The sequence below is a fragment of the Pteropus medius genome, unplaced genomic scaffold, assembly GCF_902729225.1.
Source record: "Pteropus medius unplaced genomic scaffold, Ma_sr-lr_union100, whole genome shotgun sequence".
Taxonomy (NCBI): Eukaryota; Metazoa; Chordata; class Mammalia; order Chiroptera; family Pteropodidae; genus Pteropus; species Pteropus medius.
Genome location: NW_024350325.1, coordinates 3,800,707 through 3,821,968, shown reverse-complemented (window position 1 = coordinate 3,821,968; position 21,262 = coordinate 3,800,707). Strand labels below are relative to the sequence as shown.

General features: G+C 33.6%; 1 protein-coding gene across 6 annotated transcripts in view; it reads right to left on the bottom strand.

Moving 5' to 3' along the window:
• MSR1 (macrophage scavenger receptor 1) overlaps window positions 1-21,262 on the bottom strand; it is a 72,826-nt gene that overhangs the window by 8,433 nt on the left and 43,131 nt on the right. For 4 of the 6 annotated variants that reach the window (XM_039839328.1, XM_039839324.1, XM_039839325.1 and 1 more), the window contains one exon: window positions 2,908-3,096. In XM_039839328.1, coding sequence (XP_039695262.1) covers window positions 2,908-3,096 — 189 coding nt within the window. Of the gene's footprint in view, window positions 1-2,907; window positions 3,097-7,959; window positions 9,621-20,739; window positions 20,794-21,262 lie in introns of those variants that run through there. The other 2 variants (XM_039839326.1, XM_039839331.1) reach the window with 2 other exon arrangements.

Below are 21,262 nucleotides of genomic sequence, written 5' to 3'. Positions count from 1 at the left end.
CACTTGAAGATGTGAAAGGAAAAACAAAATTCTGACATGCATTGTTGTTTTATTATGATAAAACTCTAGCATAACATACAGAATCACCAACTACCATAAATACACAGCCTCGCTAAAAATGGACACTCATCTTAGAGAAGTAATCAGTTATCTGAAGAAAACTTGAGAGAATTGCCTCCATTTAGCCAAAAAAATAATTTCACACGATACTAAACTCTACTGTTTCATTACTTATTTAAATAGGTAACATTCTCTTGTCAGCATTTTAAAATACTTGTTTTCTTCCTTTTTACCAATGCTTTAGACCAGAAAGTCCTAGAGAGATAAGCAGGAATGAATAAAAGCTGTGGGGCAAAGAATATTTTACTTGTGAGACTAGGCTTTAAAGTTAATACGATCTTAAAACAATAGTCTCCAACTGTGTCTTTACCATCTGTGTTTGGAACTTCAATGGAAAAACAGCTTTGAAATCTATGACAAGTCTTCATGTTCACAGAAGAAATAAAGCGGGGACACGACACCTTGTTCGCTTTCTTACCACAGATTATATTTTGCCAAACCGTATTAGTTTCCCCTGAATTAAGGTACCTATGCTACTGCTGTTATTCTGAATTTGGTTTTCTCTTTGTAGTAGATTAAAGGTTTACTTCAAGATATAAGAAATTAATAAACTACTACCAGGCTTGTTTCTTTAAGATAAAAAGCTAAAGTTGTCAATTCTTTGGATAATGTAAGCTGTAAAATAATTAATCTCAGTGAAAGGTATTTTAGAGTATTTTCTCTTTTTGGATTGAGCTGTTCAGCTATCCATGTTGATTAAGTTATTAAGACACTTGGCAAACTATATTTCATTTGGTCAACAAAGGACATTCTAAGAATTCAGATCATCACATGCTATTTCTAAAACTGAAGAATTTTTAGCCACTTACCAGGTGAGGAATGGCACCATAGATGAGAATTGTATGCCTTCTATTAGAACTACAGCTGCCCATCTCATAGATTTTAACAGTCATTGGAAATGTTTTATAGAATCATGTATTTAAAATAAATGGTCTTCCATGCTGTGGATCTTAGTTATCATCCCAATGGATTCTCTCCCCATACAATGTTATGGAAACTCAGATTGGCAGCTTAATCTTGCTAAATGATTGATTGATTCATTTGATTCTCTAGTAACCAAGAGTTGGGTTTTTTTTTTTCTTTTCCCTTTTCTGGGGGGCAAAGAAAAAAAAACCTAGTTTATTGACATTTATAGCCATTTCACTTTAGGAGACAAATTTTACAGGTGCAAGAATGATTTCAGTCCCACATTCTTCAACCTGGGGAAAAAGTTCAGAAGGTATAGTAGAGATGGAACAGTTGGAAATTTCAAAGATCTATTTGGTTGTGGCAAATTATGAATATTATCTATTCTTTTGTTTCTGCTATTTAAACTTTTAAGATGCAAATTAAAAACTAGTGGTCAGGGGCTTAACCCAAGTACAGAAACTCTCATCACCACTCTTCTGTCTTTTCATGGCTCTTTATGAAATTACATCATCTTTCTGGTCTCTGAAGACTTTAGAACCTGGACTCCCACTTAAATTTATCCTTTAAATATGATATAGTGGATTCATTTAGATAAGAATAAAGGATAGAATTATGACCTATTTTTAATACTATTCAGGTATTTAGCACAATGCTTGGCACATAATTATTACTCAATAAATTGTAACATAATATTACCTAACAATATCTTTTATTAAGTCAAGAAGTCAATCTTGCCTTGCTAGAGTCTTTTAATAATGATGATTTGGCACACTCCTCTATTTTATCACTCTAGATAAAATAGCAGCATTACTAGATAATCTCATATTTAAAATTTTGCATTCAATTTCCTCTTGCTCATATCTATCTAGAATAACACTTATGAAATCAAGAAAGTCAAACCGCTCTTTTTTTTTTGTCAACATCAACTTTAGAGGAATCAATTATTTATCAGATTTCAACAGTAGGGTAAATAAGTAGGAAATACTGACTTTAAAATTCCAATATATACATGGCTACTTTTTTCTAAACTTTTTGTTATTCAGAATTGAAGCATTTGTACATGTTTAATTTTATGTAAAACCTATTCTAAGGTGCCAATTTAAAAAAATTAGAGTAAAATGTTATGGGTACACATTCAAATATTTTGTCCCCACAAATTTTCTAGCTTTTTAAAACACATTCATAGAACAGGTTACTGAACCATCCAGGTGAAAATATACACATATGTGTGCAGAAAAAAATTAATCAATGTTTTTATCAACCTAAAATAGAGAAGTAAACGTTCCCTTCCCTTATTTCCCATCACATTTCCTTAAAGGAGGAGAAGGTCTAAGTAATATAAGAACAGAGAGCCCATGTACTTGCTTCTTTCTCTTTCATGGCTTTTCACAGTCCTTTCAGAAGGCAGATACTCCATCATGGACCAAGGATATATCTCATTCCTGTGGGACATGACTGGGAGGTAAATGAAGAAGCTGGCACCCTCCTCTCCAGTTTCACAGAGGAGAGAATGAGTGAACACATGGAATTGCTCAGATGCCCACAGGATCCAGTTATGGAAACTGATCTTCCCAGGATTCATGCCTTGGCAGCAGTTCACTTGTCCTGTTTTACCAATTACTCAGTTTTCCTCTATGTTAGTACTCTTCAATTAGCTAATTGAATCTAAATGAAATTTAAATGTTAAAGGTTGTCTGAGGGCATATATCATTTGTTTTTAATATCTCTTTCTTTTCATCTCTACTTCCTAGGAAAGTCCATTTAAAAAAATTCTACATAGAATTTGTCTACCCATCCTATGTGTTTCTATCTCAACTTGATTATACATATTAGAGAATGTCTACATTTAATTTAAAAAAAATTAATTAAAAAAATTACCTTGTCCAAAATTAGCTCCCTTATGCACATTTTGAACACCTTGGTATCCCAAACTCCTACAGATGACCTGTCCACCACGCAATTCCCAGTGGTCATCACAAATTGTACCCCACTGTCCATTATGGAAAATCTCCACTCTGCCCTCATGGGGGCCACTACCACCAACAAGTCGAACTGTCTTAGATGGAGCTGTAACAAAAACAAGCAGGGGTTAATTATGTATATATACACAGTTTTATAATGCTTTTTTAAAAAAGCAGTTCAGCACTTTTTTTTGGCAAGTTCAACTATTAAATTTTAAACTTTCTAGCACCACCTATTGGTAAAGAGTTTAATTGTAAACATTGCATTATTCAAAACTGAAGAGTAAAATCTATTTTAACATTTTTGTAAGTTACATATATGAGATCACTTCAAAGATTATGTTCTAATTCAACAGCTACACTTTCTTATCTTATATAGATTTTTTCATACTATTTAGAAAATTTTATAAGAAAGTGAGTCATTATTAACACACTAACACAATTTGGAACTCACTATCTAGTGAGTTTCAATGATATAGGAGGTAGAGGAGAAGATATTTTATAATATTATAAACACAAAAATAAATGACCAAACATCCTATCTTTTAGCATGAGAAATAAGATAACAATAGTGACATTTATTTAGAAATAGCCAGGATATTTCTTATTATAAGGCCCCTCGACTTTGTCCCAGAATGTCTTTCTTTTTTGAATGAGAAAAAGGGAAACAATTTTTGGAAGGAGAGAACAAGCTCTCTGCTCTCTTAAGGATACTAATCCTGTCGTAAAACCCTATCCTCACGACCTCATCTTAACCTGATTATCTCCTAAAGTCCCACCTCCACATATCATCACATTGGTGTTTCGGCTTCAACATACAAACGTGGTAGGGGAAAGGAGGGGATGGACGAATATAAGTCAATCCAGAGCAGAATGCGTTAGAATCACAGACTGCTAGCCCCACAACCAGAGTTTCTGATTCAGTATGTCTTGAGTGGGAGTCAAGAGTTTGTGTCTTTAACAAGTTCCCAGGTGATACTGAAGTTGTTGGTCAAGGAACCATACTTTGAGAACTACTAACCTAGAATGTCACATTACACATTTAAAAGAGGAGGAGGCCTGTTAATCAGAGACACCTGCTGATTCTTTTCTGTAATCCTTTAGCTACATTTATTCCAAAGAGAATGGCTGCAGATTTCTTTCAAATTCCCCATTCTTGTATGATTTTGAAAGGAGAGTAAGACTCTCTATTGACTTTTTTAAGGCTAAATATGTTTGGAAATACCTATGGTTGTCTATCAATTAACTATTTTTCAATTATAAATCAGTTATTGACATATGACCACACTTTGCTAATCCTCGACTATCTCTGAACTAATATAGAGGAAAGAGGCAAACCAATAGGCTCATTTAACTACTCTATTTTGGTTATGGAGAAGAGTCCATTTTGTCTTTTCGAACACTCTCAATCATGGCATTTTCTCTATAAGACTGCAGGTCAGAATTTTCTTTGAATTTAGCCAACTTGTTATATCAATGTAAATAATGCCTCTGGTTTCTCTAGTATCAAGCTAACATATTTAGTCAGACAGATGTTTTCCACTGGGGAATATTTGTCTTGCACTTAAAGATATCAGAAGAAGATAATTTTTATGTATTTTTTTTTTCTGGGTAGCTGTCTTAATTCTCCCCTTAACTTTATTAATGTAGACTTTTTCCAAATTCAAATCAAATAAACTTAGATAAACATTGACTATGTGCCATCGAATGACTCTCTGTATAGGTTATTACTTTGTAAGTGGCTAAACACAGAAACACAAACCAAATTGGAAACGATAATGTATGTTAAGGATCATAGGATTCCCTATGGAACCCAGAGATAAGGTTATATTTAGGCATCTAGAACAGCTAAACCCACTCAAATCAGCTCGAGACTCTACAAATTTCATCCAACAGCCTCTCTGTAAATTGTTTCATTCTTTTCTTCTGTTGCAAGTTAGATATCTCTGTTCCCCAATCCACACGATAGAACATGTCTGTTAATAACTCCTAAGTTTATATTTTACTGTATCTTTCTCAGTGACAGTTGTGTAATACCCAGAGAAGTCCTCCTATAGCTCAGTTTGGGCTAATAGCCCGCCTATGGACTAAACAGCAGGGACCAAAGACAGTAATTCTTGCAGTAACTTGATATTTCAAGGAGTGAGAGAAGTGTCATTTCCTTGAAGGCAAGTTTTGAGCAGACGAAGACAATAAGATGATTCCATAAAAGACATTTTAATAATCTTGGTGTATTTCTGCGATATTAATTATACTATATGTTTAGCTTTGTGTTTTTTTTCATATTGGTGAGAGTAGAGTATAACTGAAATTAAAAATCCAGGAGTCAGCTAATCTGGATTTTAGTTCTATCTCTGATGTCGTTTATGTGACCTTATTAAAACATTTAACCTCTCTAAGACCAAACTTTTCAACTGTTAAAGAGAAAATGATATTTGCTCTTAGTTAAATGCATCTTAACACAACTTGGTGCCAGGCATTTTCCTGTGTTGGTTCCTGGAATAAATGAATAAAATACATATCTTGCCTTTAAGGTTCATGTATTTTTGAGGTTATTATGAAAGTTGGCAGAAATAGTGCATTCTTTAAAATGTTGTATGAATATAAAGATTTATTTTTACAAGTTTTAGAAATTTTGATGTTTTCATTTTGTAATGAAAGCATTGGATGAATATATTATCTGTGATATTAATCACCATATTCATTAAAATAAATTAAATTTTTTTTACTACTTTCCTATTTACTGCTTATCCTCCTCAAAAAGTTCTTAACCAACTACAATAAGCTTCTGCAAACAGACAAAACCTACTCTGTGGTTTCAGATATGAGTTTATTTTACCTTTGTTATTTTCAAACATGATTATCTACTATTTTGAAGAAACTCTTCTATACCAGCGATGAGTAAAGCATAGCCCACCAGCCAGTTCCAGCCTGTGGCCTGTTATGTAAAGAGTTTTATGGAATGCAGCCACACCCATTTATTTGCATATTGTCTAAGACCACTTTCAGGCCAAAACAGCAAAGTCAAATAGTTGTGACAGAGACAGTCTGGCATGTAAACCAAAAATATTTACTATATGACCCATTACAGAAAAAGCTTGCCAACTCCTGTTATAGCTGAAAATACAACAGACTAGAATAATAGAGGATTTCATTAGGGATATCCTGCCAAGTGATCCCTGAAATACATAAGGCCATGATTTATCTCTGCTTTCTTCTCCAGTCTAACCCTTTAAGAATCTCTCTGTTCCTACACTCATAGTCTTTTTATTTCAGTAATATAATTATTTACATTACCCAAAGAAGCCTTACTCTCCTTAAATTCTGGCGCATCGTCCCTGTCTGGAACGCTACTTTAACACGCCCCCCACACACACACACCCCTCCCATTTCTCCACCCTCAATCCCTTCCGACTCCCATAGCACTACTGGCCTACCAAAGCACTGTAGACTAGTCTATGTTCTCCACTAGACTAAGATCCTTGCAGTTATCTTTTCAGTATGTGACAGAATGTAGATTTTTCACTTAGTGATCACTTGATAAAGAGTTATGACATGAATGAATAAAATAAAGAATGGTGAACTCTTCTTGATTTGCAACCTGCACTACCTGAGTAAATTCAATTGGTAAATGCTTAAAATACCAAACAATAGGAGAAATAAAATTTACTATTTTATAAATCTCTATAAAGAGAGAATATAGTTTCTACAGGTAGAAACCAGTAAAGGAAATCATGAAGAAAAAGATTGATTTAACTGAGATAAACATGAGTTTTATTATGGAAAAAAAGCTACATGGCTATCTGCTGAGCACCCCGAAGGCAGGACTGTCTAGTCGGAAGGTCTGATGAGAAGCCTTATATATTCCAAAACCTGATTTTACAGGTTTAGAAGATTTATCTCTTAGAAGCAGACTAATGTTAAACAGAGTCTTGGGACTAAATGTCAATTCAATTTATGAGGAGAAATGTAATTACCTCAAAAAATGGAATATTTGTATCTGCCTGACAAGGCCATTTTCTTCCCATGGGCGATCTTCATAGGAAGTCAAATCACAATAAGTGAGTTATTCATTTAACTAATTTATTAATTTACAATGAGACATAGTAGTGAGATTTTGCCTCTGGTACTGGCTAGTAAGCTCTTTGGTTAACTTTTTTTTTTTAACATATGCTAATACATTCAATCAGATTAGGTAATTTGACATATCTTTGCTCTGATTCAATTTAATTTAACTTTCTAAAGGCAATCTTACTATTCTTGCTTCCTAGTTCTGGAGGGAAGAGTATAGTACTGATAATTTCTATATATTTTTTAAAGTTCATATATAAAATAAAAACAATATATAAAATATTTATTATACTAATTACTCATTCATATTTCTATGACCATAAGATCTCAAAATAAAATTCTGTAAAAGAGCAAATATTTTATAAAAGACTTTGTAATTTAATCTGAGGAAATAACACCAATTCAATAAAGGTTAACAGGTTCGGAGGTTATTTTTGTTTTGTTTATTGCAGACATACTTTTAAAGGAGGAATTAAAACAGATATATATGAAATATCTCAGAATAGAGAGATAAGTTATAGTGTATAAATTAGATGGATAGTTTTAGAGGCATTAAACATAACTGTCAAAAATCATGTAGAAATGGGGGCAAAGATGATAATATAATATCAAGTGACTATATTAAGATTAAAATTTTTTATTTCAATTATGCAAAAAAACTTGCTATATAAAAAGACTGGAAAGAAGTATCCAAGCATATTGACAGTAATTCTGTATATGAGACAGAAATCAAATATATAATATTTTTCTAATTTAATATAACTCTATTATTTTAAAAACTAAGATTAATAAAATAAGTGGTGGCTGGATAGTCACTAATGTTCTTACTGTTCTAATAGGTCTATAACTCAAAGCTGAAATTCATAAAATTGTGAAGAAAAACAAGCTCAGAATGAGAGATAATGCCATTTATGTAAAATAACACAAAAAAACAATAACATCTGTTATTTATGTATACATACATCTGTAATAAATGTATACAAACATGAATAGAAAAAAACATATAAATTCCAAGATAATGGTTTACCCTGGAAAAGCAAGGGAGGCAGGCATAAACAGAGCTTCAACTGTATTAGTTAAAATTATATATGTTAAAAAATACTTGTAGTTGGTATGATAAAATTTTAATGTCTCTAAAATCTAGGTGGTGTGTACATGACTATTTTTTAGCTATCTGTTATAAATGTTCTTTCTTCCTTCCTTTGTATTTGAAATATATTTAATTTAAAGAAGACAACATATTCACAGAGATGTTGATGGGGCCATACATGAGCCCTAAATAAATTATAAGAGTGCTTCATATACATCTTTTCTTAAAAGTTAGAAAAAGGGTATTATGAATCTGCTAACCTCCATTAGACAGACTACAGTTTAATTTGAAAAGAGAAGTCAGGAGATATAAACTCTGGGATGTTTTTGCAAGTGTCCATCATGGCTGCTTGAGTAGAAGAACTGAGGTTAAAATGACTTTTGAGGAGTGTAATTTTATTTAAATTATCATATTGTTTACCTCATGGTCATTTTTTGTATTATTTATTGGAATTAGAATTTAGGGTTAAATATATTAAATCGTAATTATTATATTTGAGTTCCAAATGTAACAAAAATTTTTTAAAAATTTAGTTGCAGGTTGAACTGGAAGTCCTTGCCATAATGGAAAAATTCCTCTAGACAGGGGGCTTATTTTATATTTAAGGTAACTGCCTTAATGATGTATTTAGCTATGAAAGCTATGACCCAGATATCAGATGTGTAGAGAAATAAATTTCTCTGAAAAAAATAATATAAATATTTTGAATCTGTTACTCTGGAAGTCAAGACACACAATTATTTTGGAAATCAAGAGAGGAAATGAAGAGGAGAAACTAGAGGGAGAGGTCTCCAGTGGAGAGGGAGCATGTAAAAGTATTTTGATGGCAGAGGAGAGATTGAGAATGGCCAGTGAAGAAAATTTGGTGTGTAAGCTAGCTGGGGAATTTGAAGGCAGTGAAGTCTGAGGTTCAACGTTAAATTGTAAATGCTTCTGCTTACACATTTCTATTATGCCTAAGTCATCACCAGTAAAATTCTCTTAGATCCTGAGCTGGAGCTAGGATACTTTCTCAAATGAAGGGAGAGATGTGGTACTTATTGTTGGAATGAATGGCATGGAGAGAAAGTAGCAGGCAAAAATGTCTAGGCATATTAGTTTCCTAGGCATAATAGTTTTCTGTTGTTTTAAGCCATACAATTGTGAACAAATGCTCACAATCGTATGGCTTAAAATAACAGAAATTTATTCTCTCCCAGTTCTGGAGGCCAGAAGTCTGAAATCAAGATGTCAGCAGAGTGATGCTCCCTTTGATGGCTCAGAAGAAATCCTTCCTCAGGAGAAATCCTTTTTCTAGCTTCAGGTGGCTTCTTGGCTTGTAATTCCATTGCTCCAATTTCTGCCTCTGTCTTCACATGGTCTTCACTATCTCTGTATGTCTTCCTCTCATAAAGATGTCAGTCATTAGATTTAGGATCCTCTTGAATCCAGTGTAACCAAGTCTCAGCTTAATTACACCTGCAAAGACCCTGCTTCCAAATAAGGTCACATTCTGAGATTTTAGGTGGACACAAATTCTTAGACACACTATCAAACCCACTATTGCAGGTGGCAGACATTTGAATGAGGAATATAATTTTTCTATATTTTCATCAAACTATTTTAGACACAAATCACTAGAATTGCTTTAGAAATCGGTGTTCAATTTTATTTAAAGAACAAAATCATAAACTATATAAATGTCTAACCAAGGTACTGTGTACTTGAAACTAATATAAAATTAAAAAAAAAAATTAAAAAAAAGAAAGAACAAACTAGCCGCCAAGATTTGAGTACTGCAGAATAGCTGAGTAGTAGATATTTTGGTTACACGGGAAATAGCTAGCAAAGTCAATTGTGATTACACAGAACACCTATAGTTCAATTGCTGAATAACTAAAATAAAGATTGAGAATTTGTTGCTTCAGATTAAACTTTACTAAACTCAGAAGATACTGAGTAAATCTAATTTAATTAGGAGTAAGAGTAAATTGCTTCAATGTATGAAAGTTAAAAAAGTAGCAGAAGGCTACTGTTTTTAGTATTTGTCACTTTTTGAATCGAATCATCAGATAGGACTTCAAAATTTTGCCAGAAAAAGTAGTAAAAAAAGATGAAAGAAGACCTTGGTGTTCAAAAGAATACCTTTCTAGTTGTATAGATGCCCACAGGGATACGTGGCTAAGAATAAGTTCATGTGAGGAAAAACAAACAAAACTGAAAAGTCGAGTGAGACAAGAAAAACAGAGTGTAGTTTTTAGTATAAGTTATTTTCAGAGTGTCATGATCTTTAATGCTACTTCTACCACTGGATTTTCAAATTGCCAATTAAATAAAAATGTCTACATTTCAAAGAGCATGTTGTTTTCTTCAAGGGACAGTGTCCACATGTTGAGATATTTGTTATCATTTCTGAGCACTCTTGTTATTATTAAATATTTCATTTCTAAGTGAAGTTTAGTTTCTAGAGTGATTTAGGAGAACATTTAAAATTTATAAAGGGAAATTTTATTTCCCTATTCACAGGGTATTTCAAATTTTACTCCTCACTTAAAACCCTAGAGTATAAAAATAATCAAGTCATTAAGATATTAAACAAAGCTAATTTAGAAAACAAATCATAGCAGAAATTACATTGTCATTCTTTCTAATTTCTTAAAATGTAGGCCTCAGCCAGACCTCCTAAAAGTCCTTATGTTTTTCTTTATAAGCTGTTGAGGTATTTTTAAGTGATCTAACATCTTTGAGTCTTCATTTACACATTTATAAAACAAACATAAACATAGGACTGAGGTTTCAAATATGACAATAGGTGAAAAAAATGTATTTTAAACTGTAGAGTATTATATAAACAGTAGTGATAGAATTATTAATTATACTTTATTCTGAAAGTTATTCTAGGAACTTGCAAAATTATAGATGTAAGGGATTTGAACTGTGGATCTTGTGGAGAAAAATGTCCCAAATTTGGCCCACTAAAATTTAATCTGTCTGATTATTGGCAGGGCTGACAACTCAATACATATTTTCTGACTTTTTATGAAGAGAAAATAATTTTCTAAAATAACTGAGTGTTTACATCTCGAATTGGATTGGGAGATAAATTGAAAGGCAATATACATTCTCCTTGGCATTGTGTGTTATGTTTTGTTTATGCTCATAACTGTTCAGATCTCTAGAAGCTATTATCAGATTGATTTATTGGAATTGGTAGAAGACAATAGTATGTATGATCATTACCTCTGCACTTGACAGAAAAGGCCATAATCTGTGTCTAACAGCTGCGCCCAGAGACATTTTGGAACAGATCATTTGATGCCTCAAAAATCCAGCAAAAAAGCTGTTTTCCTGCTCCAGGAAACACTATTTCCATTTACTTAGCTTAAGTCTTCATTTTTGTTTAGCCAAAGTAGATACTCTTAGAAAAAAAGAAAGAAAATATGGATGGCATATTTTACATAGGTAATCACAGAAAGAAAACAGCATGAAAAAAAACCTGTAAAGTATGGTATATCTCAACCTGTGGGTTCTTAGCGAGGTTGGGGTGCTAACTAAATGTTTCATTACAGAAGGAAGGGTCCCAGCACTTATTCACCAGAAAAAAGCAGAATCTATATCATGAAATACGATGCTTCTCTAGACTAGAAATCAGAAGACCAGGGCCCTAGTCTTGGCTGTGCTACCAACTTCCATTATGACTCTGAACATGCTGTTTTGTCTGTTTTCACTTTAATTTCTTCATTTGTATGACATCTTTTGTAGTTCCCTCAAAGGATTTTATGAAAATTACTTTACTTCATCAATGTACTTTGAAGAGGTTTGAGAGGGAAAGTCTGGTTAAAGTTGTACCTGACATAGAGTAATACCTAAGTTATAGAATTTAAAATTAGATAAACCAAGATTCAAACTGAGACCCACCACATATATACTGGCTGCGTGATTTTACACAGGTTACTTATCTGTCTAAATCCTCGTGGGAATAGCAGTGATAGTTTCCTAGTAAAGATTAAGTGAAGGAGATATACAAAATGCTTTGTAGAGTACCTGGCACAGAAAGGTCACTCTATATATTATATGTATTATTGTTATTAACATTATTTCTTAAAAATTCAGATTTCTGGACTAATTTTGGAGAATAGATAATGGCAGCACAAAAGTATCATATATTAAAGAAGAATTTCTCAACTACTTTGTGTTTCAGAATTCCAAGGAGAGCTTTTAGAAATTACATATATATGACTACAACCTAAACACTTGAAATCTGAATATCGGTATGTTAATTCTATGATAAAAGCCTTAGAGGTCATTTTGATGATCTCCATAGCCTCAGAACAGCTACTAGGACAAATTAGAACATAATGTGGTTACCTAGGTCTATGACTTCCACATTATGGAAGAATTAACCTAATACATTGCTGTCTGATAACAATTAGCAAGAGTATTACTAAATATTATTAGACAACACAATGTGGTTTTTCAGAGCCCTTTAGCCTCTACTCTGAGATTCAGAAGTGGTGATCTTGTCTAACCCATCACTTTGTATTTACCTCATCTGGTAGAGCAATGAGTGTGCCCCATTCTTAAGACACTACGCTTGTTAGTCAAGAGAAAACTAAGAATCTGAACAGACACAACAAGACTTTCTTTGAATAAATGAAGATGGCATTCTTTCTCAGACATGGCTAGATGAGTAAATAATGAAGCATAGTGAGAGCCCACCTGACAATGAATGTAACATATATAAAGAGAAAAAGAGACAGAGACAGAGACTGAGTCCAAATGACTTAATTTGAGCTCCTGGACCCTGCCATGCCTGAAGCAAATTCTGTCTCTTAGAATTCTTAATTATGTAAACCAATAGATTCTGTTTCTTGATTGAGTTAATTACTATTGCTTTCTACTTTTAAAAATTCTTACAAATATACAGAATTTACTATTTGACAAAAAATATTCAAAGTGAATTCCTAGGTTATTCTGTTTGTTATTAATCTCATCATCATTGGTTACTGTCTGCTTAAACTGCATTATCCTGGCAATTTTTATTATTTCATGAAACATCATAAAATGTAAAAGAACATCACTGAAATGTGAAAACACAATTTTGGCAAGAAACAGATAAAAATTAATTTGTTCTCATAACTATAAAAACACCAGAATGTCTCTAATTTATTTACGGCACGATTTAGGCTCTCTTTAAAAACGAACTGACAGAAAGACAAGCGAAGACTACTGAGGCAGGGTCATTCACATTTTGTAACAGTTCTAGCCTTGTGCTGTGAATATTTAGACACAAGAGTGCCCACGAGATCCCTGTTATGGACTGAATTGTATACCCCAAATTCATATTTTTAAGTCCTAACCCCCCATGCAACTATATTTAGATATAGAGTCTCTAAGGAGGTAATTAAGGTTAAATGAGCTCAGAGGGTGGGATCCTAATCCAATAGGACTGGTGTCCTGACAGTACTGTGATCTTGAACTTCCAGCCTCTGAAACTGTGAAAAAACAAATTTCTGTTATTTAATTCACCCAGTCTATGTACTATTTTGGCAAACCCTCGCAGACTAGCCTTGTGCTGCGAATATTTAGACACAAGAGTGCCCACGAGATCCCTGTTATGGACTGAATTGTATACCCCAAATTCATATTTTTAAGTCTTTTTTTTTTTTCCATTTTGTTTTGTGTTTTTGATTACTTTCAAATGACATAAGATACAGAGTTCTTTGATGGGTTTAAACTTGAAAATAAAAGCTTTTTCTTCAACTTATAAATGAAAATTAAGCAACCATATCTGCTATATTGTGATCTGAACACATTGAAAATATGATAATAATAATAATTTATTTGACTACTTTCTCTAATGAATATGTTACATGTTCTCTGGGTATAGTATTAGTTTTTCTAGGTGCAGATAATATAATTGGACTGAATGAGAATATACCAGGAAAGAATTTTGGATAGAAGATATTTTGGAATAGAACAGATTGTCATTTTATAGGGGACAAATGAATTATGCTGTAAGCAATGTGGACTTCTGTAAAAATATTATGCACAGAAATTGGATATTTGTATTCAGTTAAAAAAATTATCTTTTAGCACGTCTAGGAAATAAAAATTGAGAATTACACAAAACATTATTAGGAAGAAGGGTGATTTTTCATTGTGCTACAGAATTCGCATTAGAATTCCTTTAAATAGTTTTGGTAGGGAGCATTTGAAAGGTTGCTGGGATTCAGGTATTTTGTTCTGCAGTGGATCAAGTCCAATGTAAGAAGTGTGAATAACTGCGGTACCCCAGGAGAGGGTCAGGAGTCTGTAGGTTAAGCCACAATGGGAGACACTGCTTGGACACTTCATGTTCAAGCCTGTAAGTGTGTTGTTCTAGGAAATTTGGTCTTTAGATTCACATTGTAGGGCCGCTCATTTCTAGAGAAGCCAGGTTGTGGGGGGTAAGGAATAGGTGTGAACCTATGCTTGGATTGTACTTTAATTGGAACAAAATAAATGATTTCGTGTTAGTCTAAGGCTAAATTTACTGCAGAATAGGAAGCAGAACCCAGTTCTCTGAAGAAAGGCACAAAAGCCTTTTGGTCCTCTGAGGTTGTAGATGAACGAGAAGTGGTGTGTTGGGTCTCCTCTACTCCAAATGCATTCTGGCACGTAACTGGATGAATTTCAGATTTTGCTGGCGCTGAAGACCTGGAGCTGTATTGATTTTTTTATTTCCCTCCTTTTAAGTGGCTTTGGTGAGAGTCAGGCTGTGAGAGTCAGCTGGGATAGGGACTAAACAGGACAGGTGCTAACCTCTAGATCCATTACTGATTTAAATCTCTATTTCAATTTATAAGACACATGAGTTATACACACTATGAAGGAACACATCTATTGTGTTAATGGAACACTACATGTTTTTAGCAATAATTTGTGGAAACATATAAAGCTCTAAACATGAAATAGCTTAAGAATGAGCAGCACTTATCTACGTTACTTGGAGTCATCTCTGCTCATGTCTGCTCTGCTGTGCTGAATCATAACTGGTACTACTGAGGAAAGTGCAGTGAGGAGTTAAAAAAGAGTTACAACAAAAGAAGAAGTTCATCAAAGCAGCCAAATTATATTGAAAAATGTTATAATAGAGCCAGTTACTGAAATAAAGGTAGAATAGTAACAGGTAGCTCCTTCCCCTGCACATAAGTAATTTTCATTACCGATAATGGAAGCTCTGTGAGCATTCCAGGGAGACTATATTTCTAAGTAATGTACTCAGGGGATAGACTGGAAGTAATATCTGCAGCAGCATGTGAAGGAGAAAATATAAACAATAAAAATTAATTGAGAATCCTTTTCTGAAATTTGACCAAATAGAAGTCATATTATAAGAATTTTTATCTCCCTAGGGCCTTCAAATTATTAGTCCCATTCTAGAAAACCAAATTGTTCATGACGAAATTTTTTCTCTTCCTTCTTTCTCTCTCCATACCCTCCATACTACCTATTCGTGGTATTTACATATAAAAATACATAAAACCAGTGTGGGAGTGTTGAATAAAATCATAGTTACAAACAGAGACTTTGGAGATTGATACACTTGGCTTTGAGTTTCTGCTCTTCCTCTTATTAGATGTAAGCTTCACTTTCTAATCTATAAAATGAGAATGATAATAGTACTTACCTCAAAAGCTCTTCCGAGGATTAAATGAGATAATGCATCAAAAGCCCCTGGTGTACAGCAAATGTTATCTAAATGCTCATTATTATAATTACTTGGTAATTAGAGAAGGCTTTACTTTCATCAATTGAATACTTTGAGAAAGACCGAATTCACTTACAATTGAGCTGAATCCTCAGTCAAAATCAAATAAAAGACAAATTGTATGAGTTTCAAAATAAGATACTCTAAATTTACATCCTAGTTATAGTCTTATCTATTGGTATTCTGGGGTGTCAGATAACTTGCAAACTGAATCCCCTGGAACCGTCTCCCAGAATCTCTGAGATCAGGGCCATTCTGCAGCTAACATGGACCAAGATGTCCTGACAAGTGAAGAGGACACCAGGCTCTACCTGTTCCTCGGTGCGAAGTAGGGTAGGAAATCACATCCAATTAAACCATGGACAAAGAGATCCAATTAATCTCCAGATGTTTGCATTAACCGGCTAATCAATATTGCCGGTTTGCTAATATTTAGGACCATTTGATAACTGGCTGATTCTTCTCCACTCTCCTGTTTTTCCCTGGAGACTTTGGTGTCATGCAGGTACAGACCCAGAGTACCACTGACAACTCTAATTTATTTCAGCCCTTCTTAGAGCTTTCTCATCAGCAGTGTCTTGGGTCTAAGCTTTGTCTTTCAGAGCCCTGACTCTTGTTTTATTAGCCTGACATGTTTTTCTGACCTCTGTTGACAGTTTCTGGCCTTTGGCATGCACTCTGTTTAGCTGCTCTTTTTATTTATAACTTATGCTCTTTTGTTTGGCTCAGACTAATTGATTTGTGATCTGGTCACACTTGCATTGCTCTATCTAATATAAAATGTTATCTTACTCTCTAGCAGCAGTCTTGACGCTTATTTCGCTTATTTGGCTTCTTCAATTTTTATTTTGCTTTCACTCCTTCTGATTACAGATTTAAAATGTCTGCATTATACCCCATGGAGTAGCAGTTCCAGATCAGAGAGACTACTGTGAACCATACCTTACATGTTCAAAGCACTTCATGATTTTATAGAACAAGGATCCCAACCCCTGGGCCATGGACCAATCTGTGGCCTGCTAGTAACCGGGCTGCACAGCAGAAGGTGAGCAGCAGGCTATTGAGTGAAGCTTCATCTGTATTTGTAGCCACTCCCCAGCTAGCATCACCACCTAAGCTCCGCCTCAGATCATCAGGCATTAGATTTTCATAGGAGCACTGATCCCTGGTGCCAAAAAGATTGGGGACCACTGTTATAGAGCATCTTCACATACACAATATCTTATGTAATCCTCACAACAACCCTGTGAGGTAGGTGTTAAGATGTTCATTTCACAGGGAAGGGAATGGAAGTGGTAAGATACAAACAAACACTACTTAGAATTCTACTAGAACCTTAATGCTGTGAATGCTGGGTCTATGTGTCAAACCTTGAAGGAAAGAAGAATTGTAAAAATGTGATCTAATAATAGAGATACTAAAAAATAATATGGAATCCCACATATTTCCTATTCCTTTTGTTTTGTTTTTTTTTTGATCTGCTTTTTCTTATCTTTTCTCCTTTCTCATTTTCAGCTCTTCACCTACACAAAATATCTCCAGTTCCACTGAAATATTTCTTTTCCTACAAGATCTATACTGAATATTTAAAGCACAAAATACAAAGAGCTTTTTAGAATAAAAAATTATGAGCTCTATTTTTTCATGATCAAAAACTCTTGCTTGCAATGGCCAGATAATTTAAGAAAACAAGTTTTGTTTTGTCGAATGAATTGTCAAGCTCCACTTTACCTCACTCTAAAACTTAAAAAAATGCTGTTATTTGGAGAATAAGGACACAAGAAAGTAAACTAAGCAAATCAAAATCAATTTAGCTTTTTAATATGATAAGGAATTTAAAAATCTTAATCTCAATCTCTTCTAAATAGCCATAGAACTCTATTCTTCCTGCAATATAGCTCTGCTGTATTGTATAATTTCCTGTTTACATGTCTATATCTTTTAGGGACAACTAGCTCTCTAAGTTCAGTCACAATAGCCATATTATTAGCTGTTAAGTCCAGCTCCAGGAGATACAAGACGAGCAATGAACATGTACTAAATGAATGAGTGAATGAGTGGATAAATGAATGGATTTCCTTTTATATTATCTCTATCACTGGTTGAGAATAGTGTTTTTGAATGTAAACAATTCACATATAGTCAATATCCATGAGATTTCTCCTAGAACCCATTGGGTTAAATTGGTTCAACAAGATACTAGATGAGTAGGTGGCAGAGGGCTCATGGCCTGGCTCTGAGGATTGGTTGGAGCAGCATGCCAGTCAGCACAATGGGAAGTGTCCTGATTAGGGGTGCTAGGGGTTGATAGCAATGGTGGGGTACTAGAGTGGGGAAAGGTATTAGCATGAGAGCAGAAGCCAAAACGGTACCCGAGACCAGAAGAGGAAGTCATTAGAAAGCTGGGCCCTATACGGGAACCAAGGTTGTTAGGAGAAGCCACAAGATCTTGGAGTTAGTTGTGTTGATGACTTGTCCAGAGGTGAAGGGCGTTTCAATGAGATGGTAGCAGAAGGTGTCCTGCCCAACTCACCTGATCTTAAAAGGGCCCTGCCCTAATATGATCAGGGAGCGGTACTTGGTCCTAACACATATATAAAAGAAGAAATCAATCATTATTTTTATTATATTTAAATCATGTCTGAAAAATATGAAAGAATGTATATTAAAATAATTCAATATAAATTTTTATGTATCAGAATTAATTTAAGATGTGGAGAATCAGTCACTTTCATAGAGAATAAATTGGTACTTACTTCCAAAATGGCTCCAATCTTTTTGGAACCATTTTGGAAGTAAGACTCCATCACATTGTAAAATGCATTTCATTTTCGAACTATCGATTCTACTACTAGAAAATTCTCTATTAAAAAATATTTCCATAAGATCATGTATGAGAATGCTGAATGTCACATTGTTTATTAAAGCCAAATCAAAGCAAACAAAAATCATCAAGTGTTCATGACTAGTGGGTTGAATGATATATTATGGTAATTATAGTATAGCTATATAATGGAATAATGTGTACCCATTGAGAGAAAAAAAATAGCCATATGTACTCACATGGGCATATTTACTTAAATAAGGAAAAAGCAACCATACTGTGTAGATGTTTGTGTATATGATTCTTTCTCTCTTTTTGAAACATCAGAGACTTATTTACTCTCATCGGGTGCATGAAGGGTATCTGGAGACTATTATACTTACACACAGAAATATCTCTCTTAATACTTTCTCAAAGAAAGAATACATATAATCTTCAAACAGCCAAAAAAAAAAAAAAACCTGTAACTGAAAACATTTCTGAACATATCTGAAAATATGTTCAAAGCATTTGATAACCTCAGGCAACAGAAGACAGTGTGGGTGTTCAGTTTATAGACTACAAAGTAAAGGAGTCCCTTATTTGCCGAGATTAACCAGAGTCAAAGTTAAGTAACTCAGGAAAGGAGAAAAGGAGATAAAGAAGAACTGAAGATAAAGATAAAGGTAGAGATAAAGATAGAGAAAAACATGAGGATAGGGAAGGTAGAGTTACAGTAGGTGCTCAACTGAAAATAAATGGAGTGATAGGGAGCTGGGAGAAGAAGTGGAAAAAAGTATATAGCAGACAAAAGTGAATATTTAAAGACTAAATGGACACAAAGGAGAAAAGATGTACTAATGTTTCTATTATCTTAATATAATAATGAAAACACTAATAATCATTAACTAACACTAAAGCACTTTGGGGAGATACAGAGTACTCATTGTTGCTCAATTTAAGGGCAAATGCAGATCAACAATGCAATGATTGTGGAAAGCATCACACTTTCATACAGAAACCATATTTTAATGGCTGGCATTCACAATAGTGACCCTAAATTGTCTAAAAGTAGTATCTATATACAGTATTAGGTCAAAATAATTATTTTTGCTAAGGCAGAGAAATCGGTACTATATTTTTTAAACAATAATTACAACTGAAAACTGCTAGATTTTTGGTATATTAAAGAATTTGCCATAACCTGTCTAAAACAGACCTGTAATGGGTAAAGATTACGATTCTTGTGTGCAATATCAGCTATTCCCAAAGACACACATACAAATCACATGTAGCTACTACTGGGAATATAGGGAAGGAACTCTTGATTTCTAAATCAAGTATATATTCCTCATTCCTTTTCATGATCTTTTCATTATATCTCTGTAGACTTGGCCTAGACACAATTACCTTATGTTATGATGAATTAAAGATATCTCATCTAATATTTAGTTTTTAAGGTCCAATTTACACATTCTCTACATTACAATATGACATCGGCATTCCATCGACAGAAATCTTGTTCGTGAAATCTATTCTGTTGCAGTTTAGGTCTCGGTTATAGAACACTGCTTTTCAAGTACTTAGCAAAAACAAAACAAAATGAATTTAAAAAAAAAAAAACAACAGCCATCTGAGAATTAGTCCATCAGGGTTCTTAGATTGTCCACATTCCTATAAGTAACATTTCAGTTAGCTCAGTTAGTAGGTAAGGAGGCTGTAATAGTTTCTATTTATAAGCTCAATTTTTCTTCAGCAGATAGACATTTTGGCTTGAAAATTGAACAATTTTCTACGTGGAATTTTTAGAAAATTGTGCTCATCCTAAAAACAAAATACAAATAGGTAATGAGATTCAAAGAGTTGTGTAATATAATCTATTTACTTTACTCCAATTAATACATTTTGTAGAAAACTGTGACTGACTTCCACAGAATCTCTATGGCTCAATGTTGAAGTTCTTTTTCATCATTTGCTTCAAGCCCAGACCACTACTAGCAAAGCTTGTTTATTACAAAAGTGCACACAAAAAAACAAGAAACTATAAACTTACTTAGCATGCTTCCACTCCCTTTTTCCCCCTTCTGTCCTTTTTGTCCAGAATTTCCTTGAAAAAAAAAAAAGATAAAAAAATAACATTTTTAAAATTAGGACAATTCACAATGCTTGCTTTTAATGGAAACAGAATATCACAAGGTAATCTAGAATATCAATTTATAACAACCTATAGAAATTTAAATGTAATTATAATGTTGATGGTGATCATAATAATTATTATTATATTAAACATCACTGTTATATCATTTTAGAAGGCCTATTACAAACCTGACTCTGTTCTGGGTAGGTCCTTTGCACACATTATCTCAAATTACGTACAAAAGCATTAAATGTCTCACTTTCCTAAAGCAGGCAAAACTGAGGTATAAGCAACTTGATTTGGGCTTTTTCATCTTTTTCTTTTTGTTTTCCTTTGTCTGTGACTTTCTTCCTCCTCCAGGAAGCCTGATGTCTTCCACCTCAATCTAAGCCTTGTCTTTTTATTCCTATTACACTTTATCTATTTTATTTTTCATTTC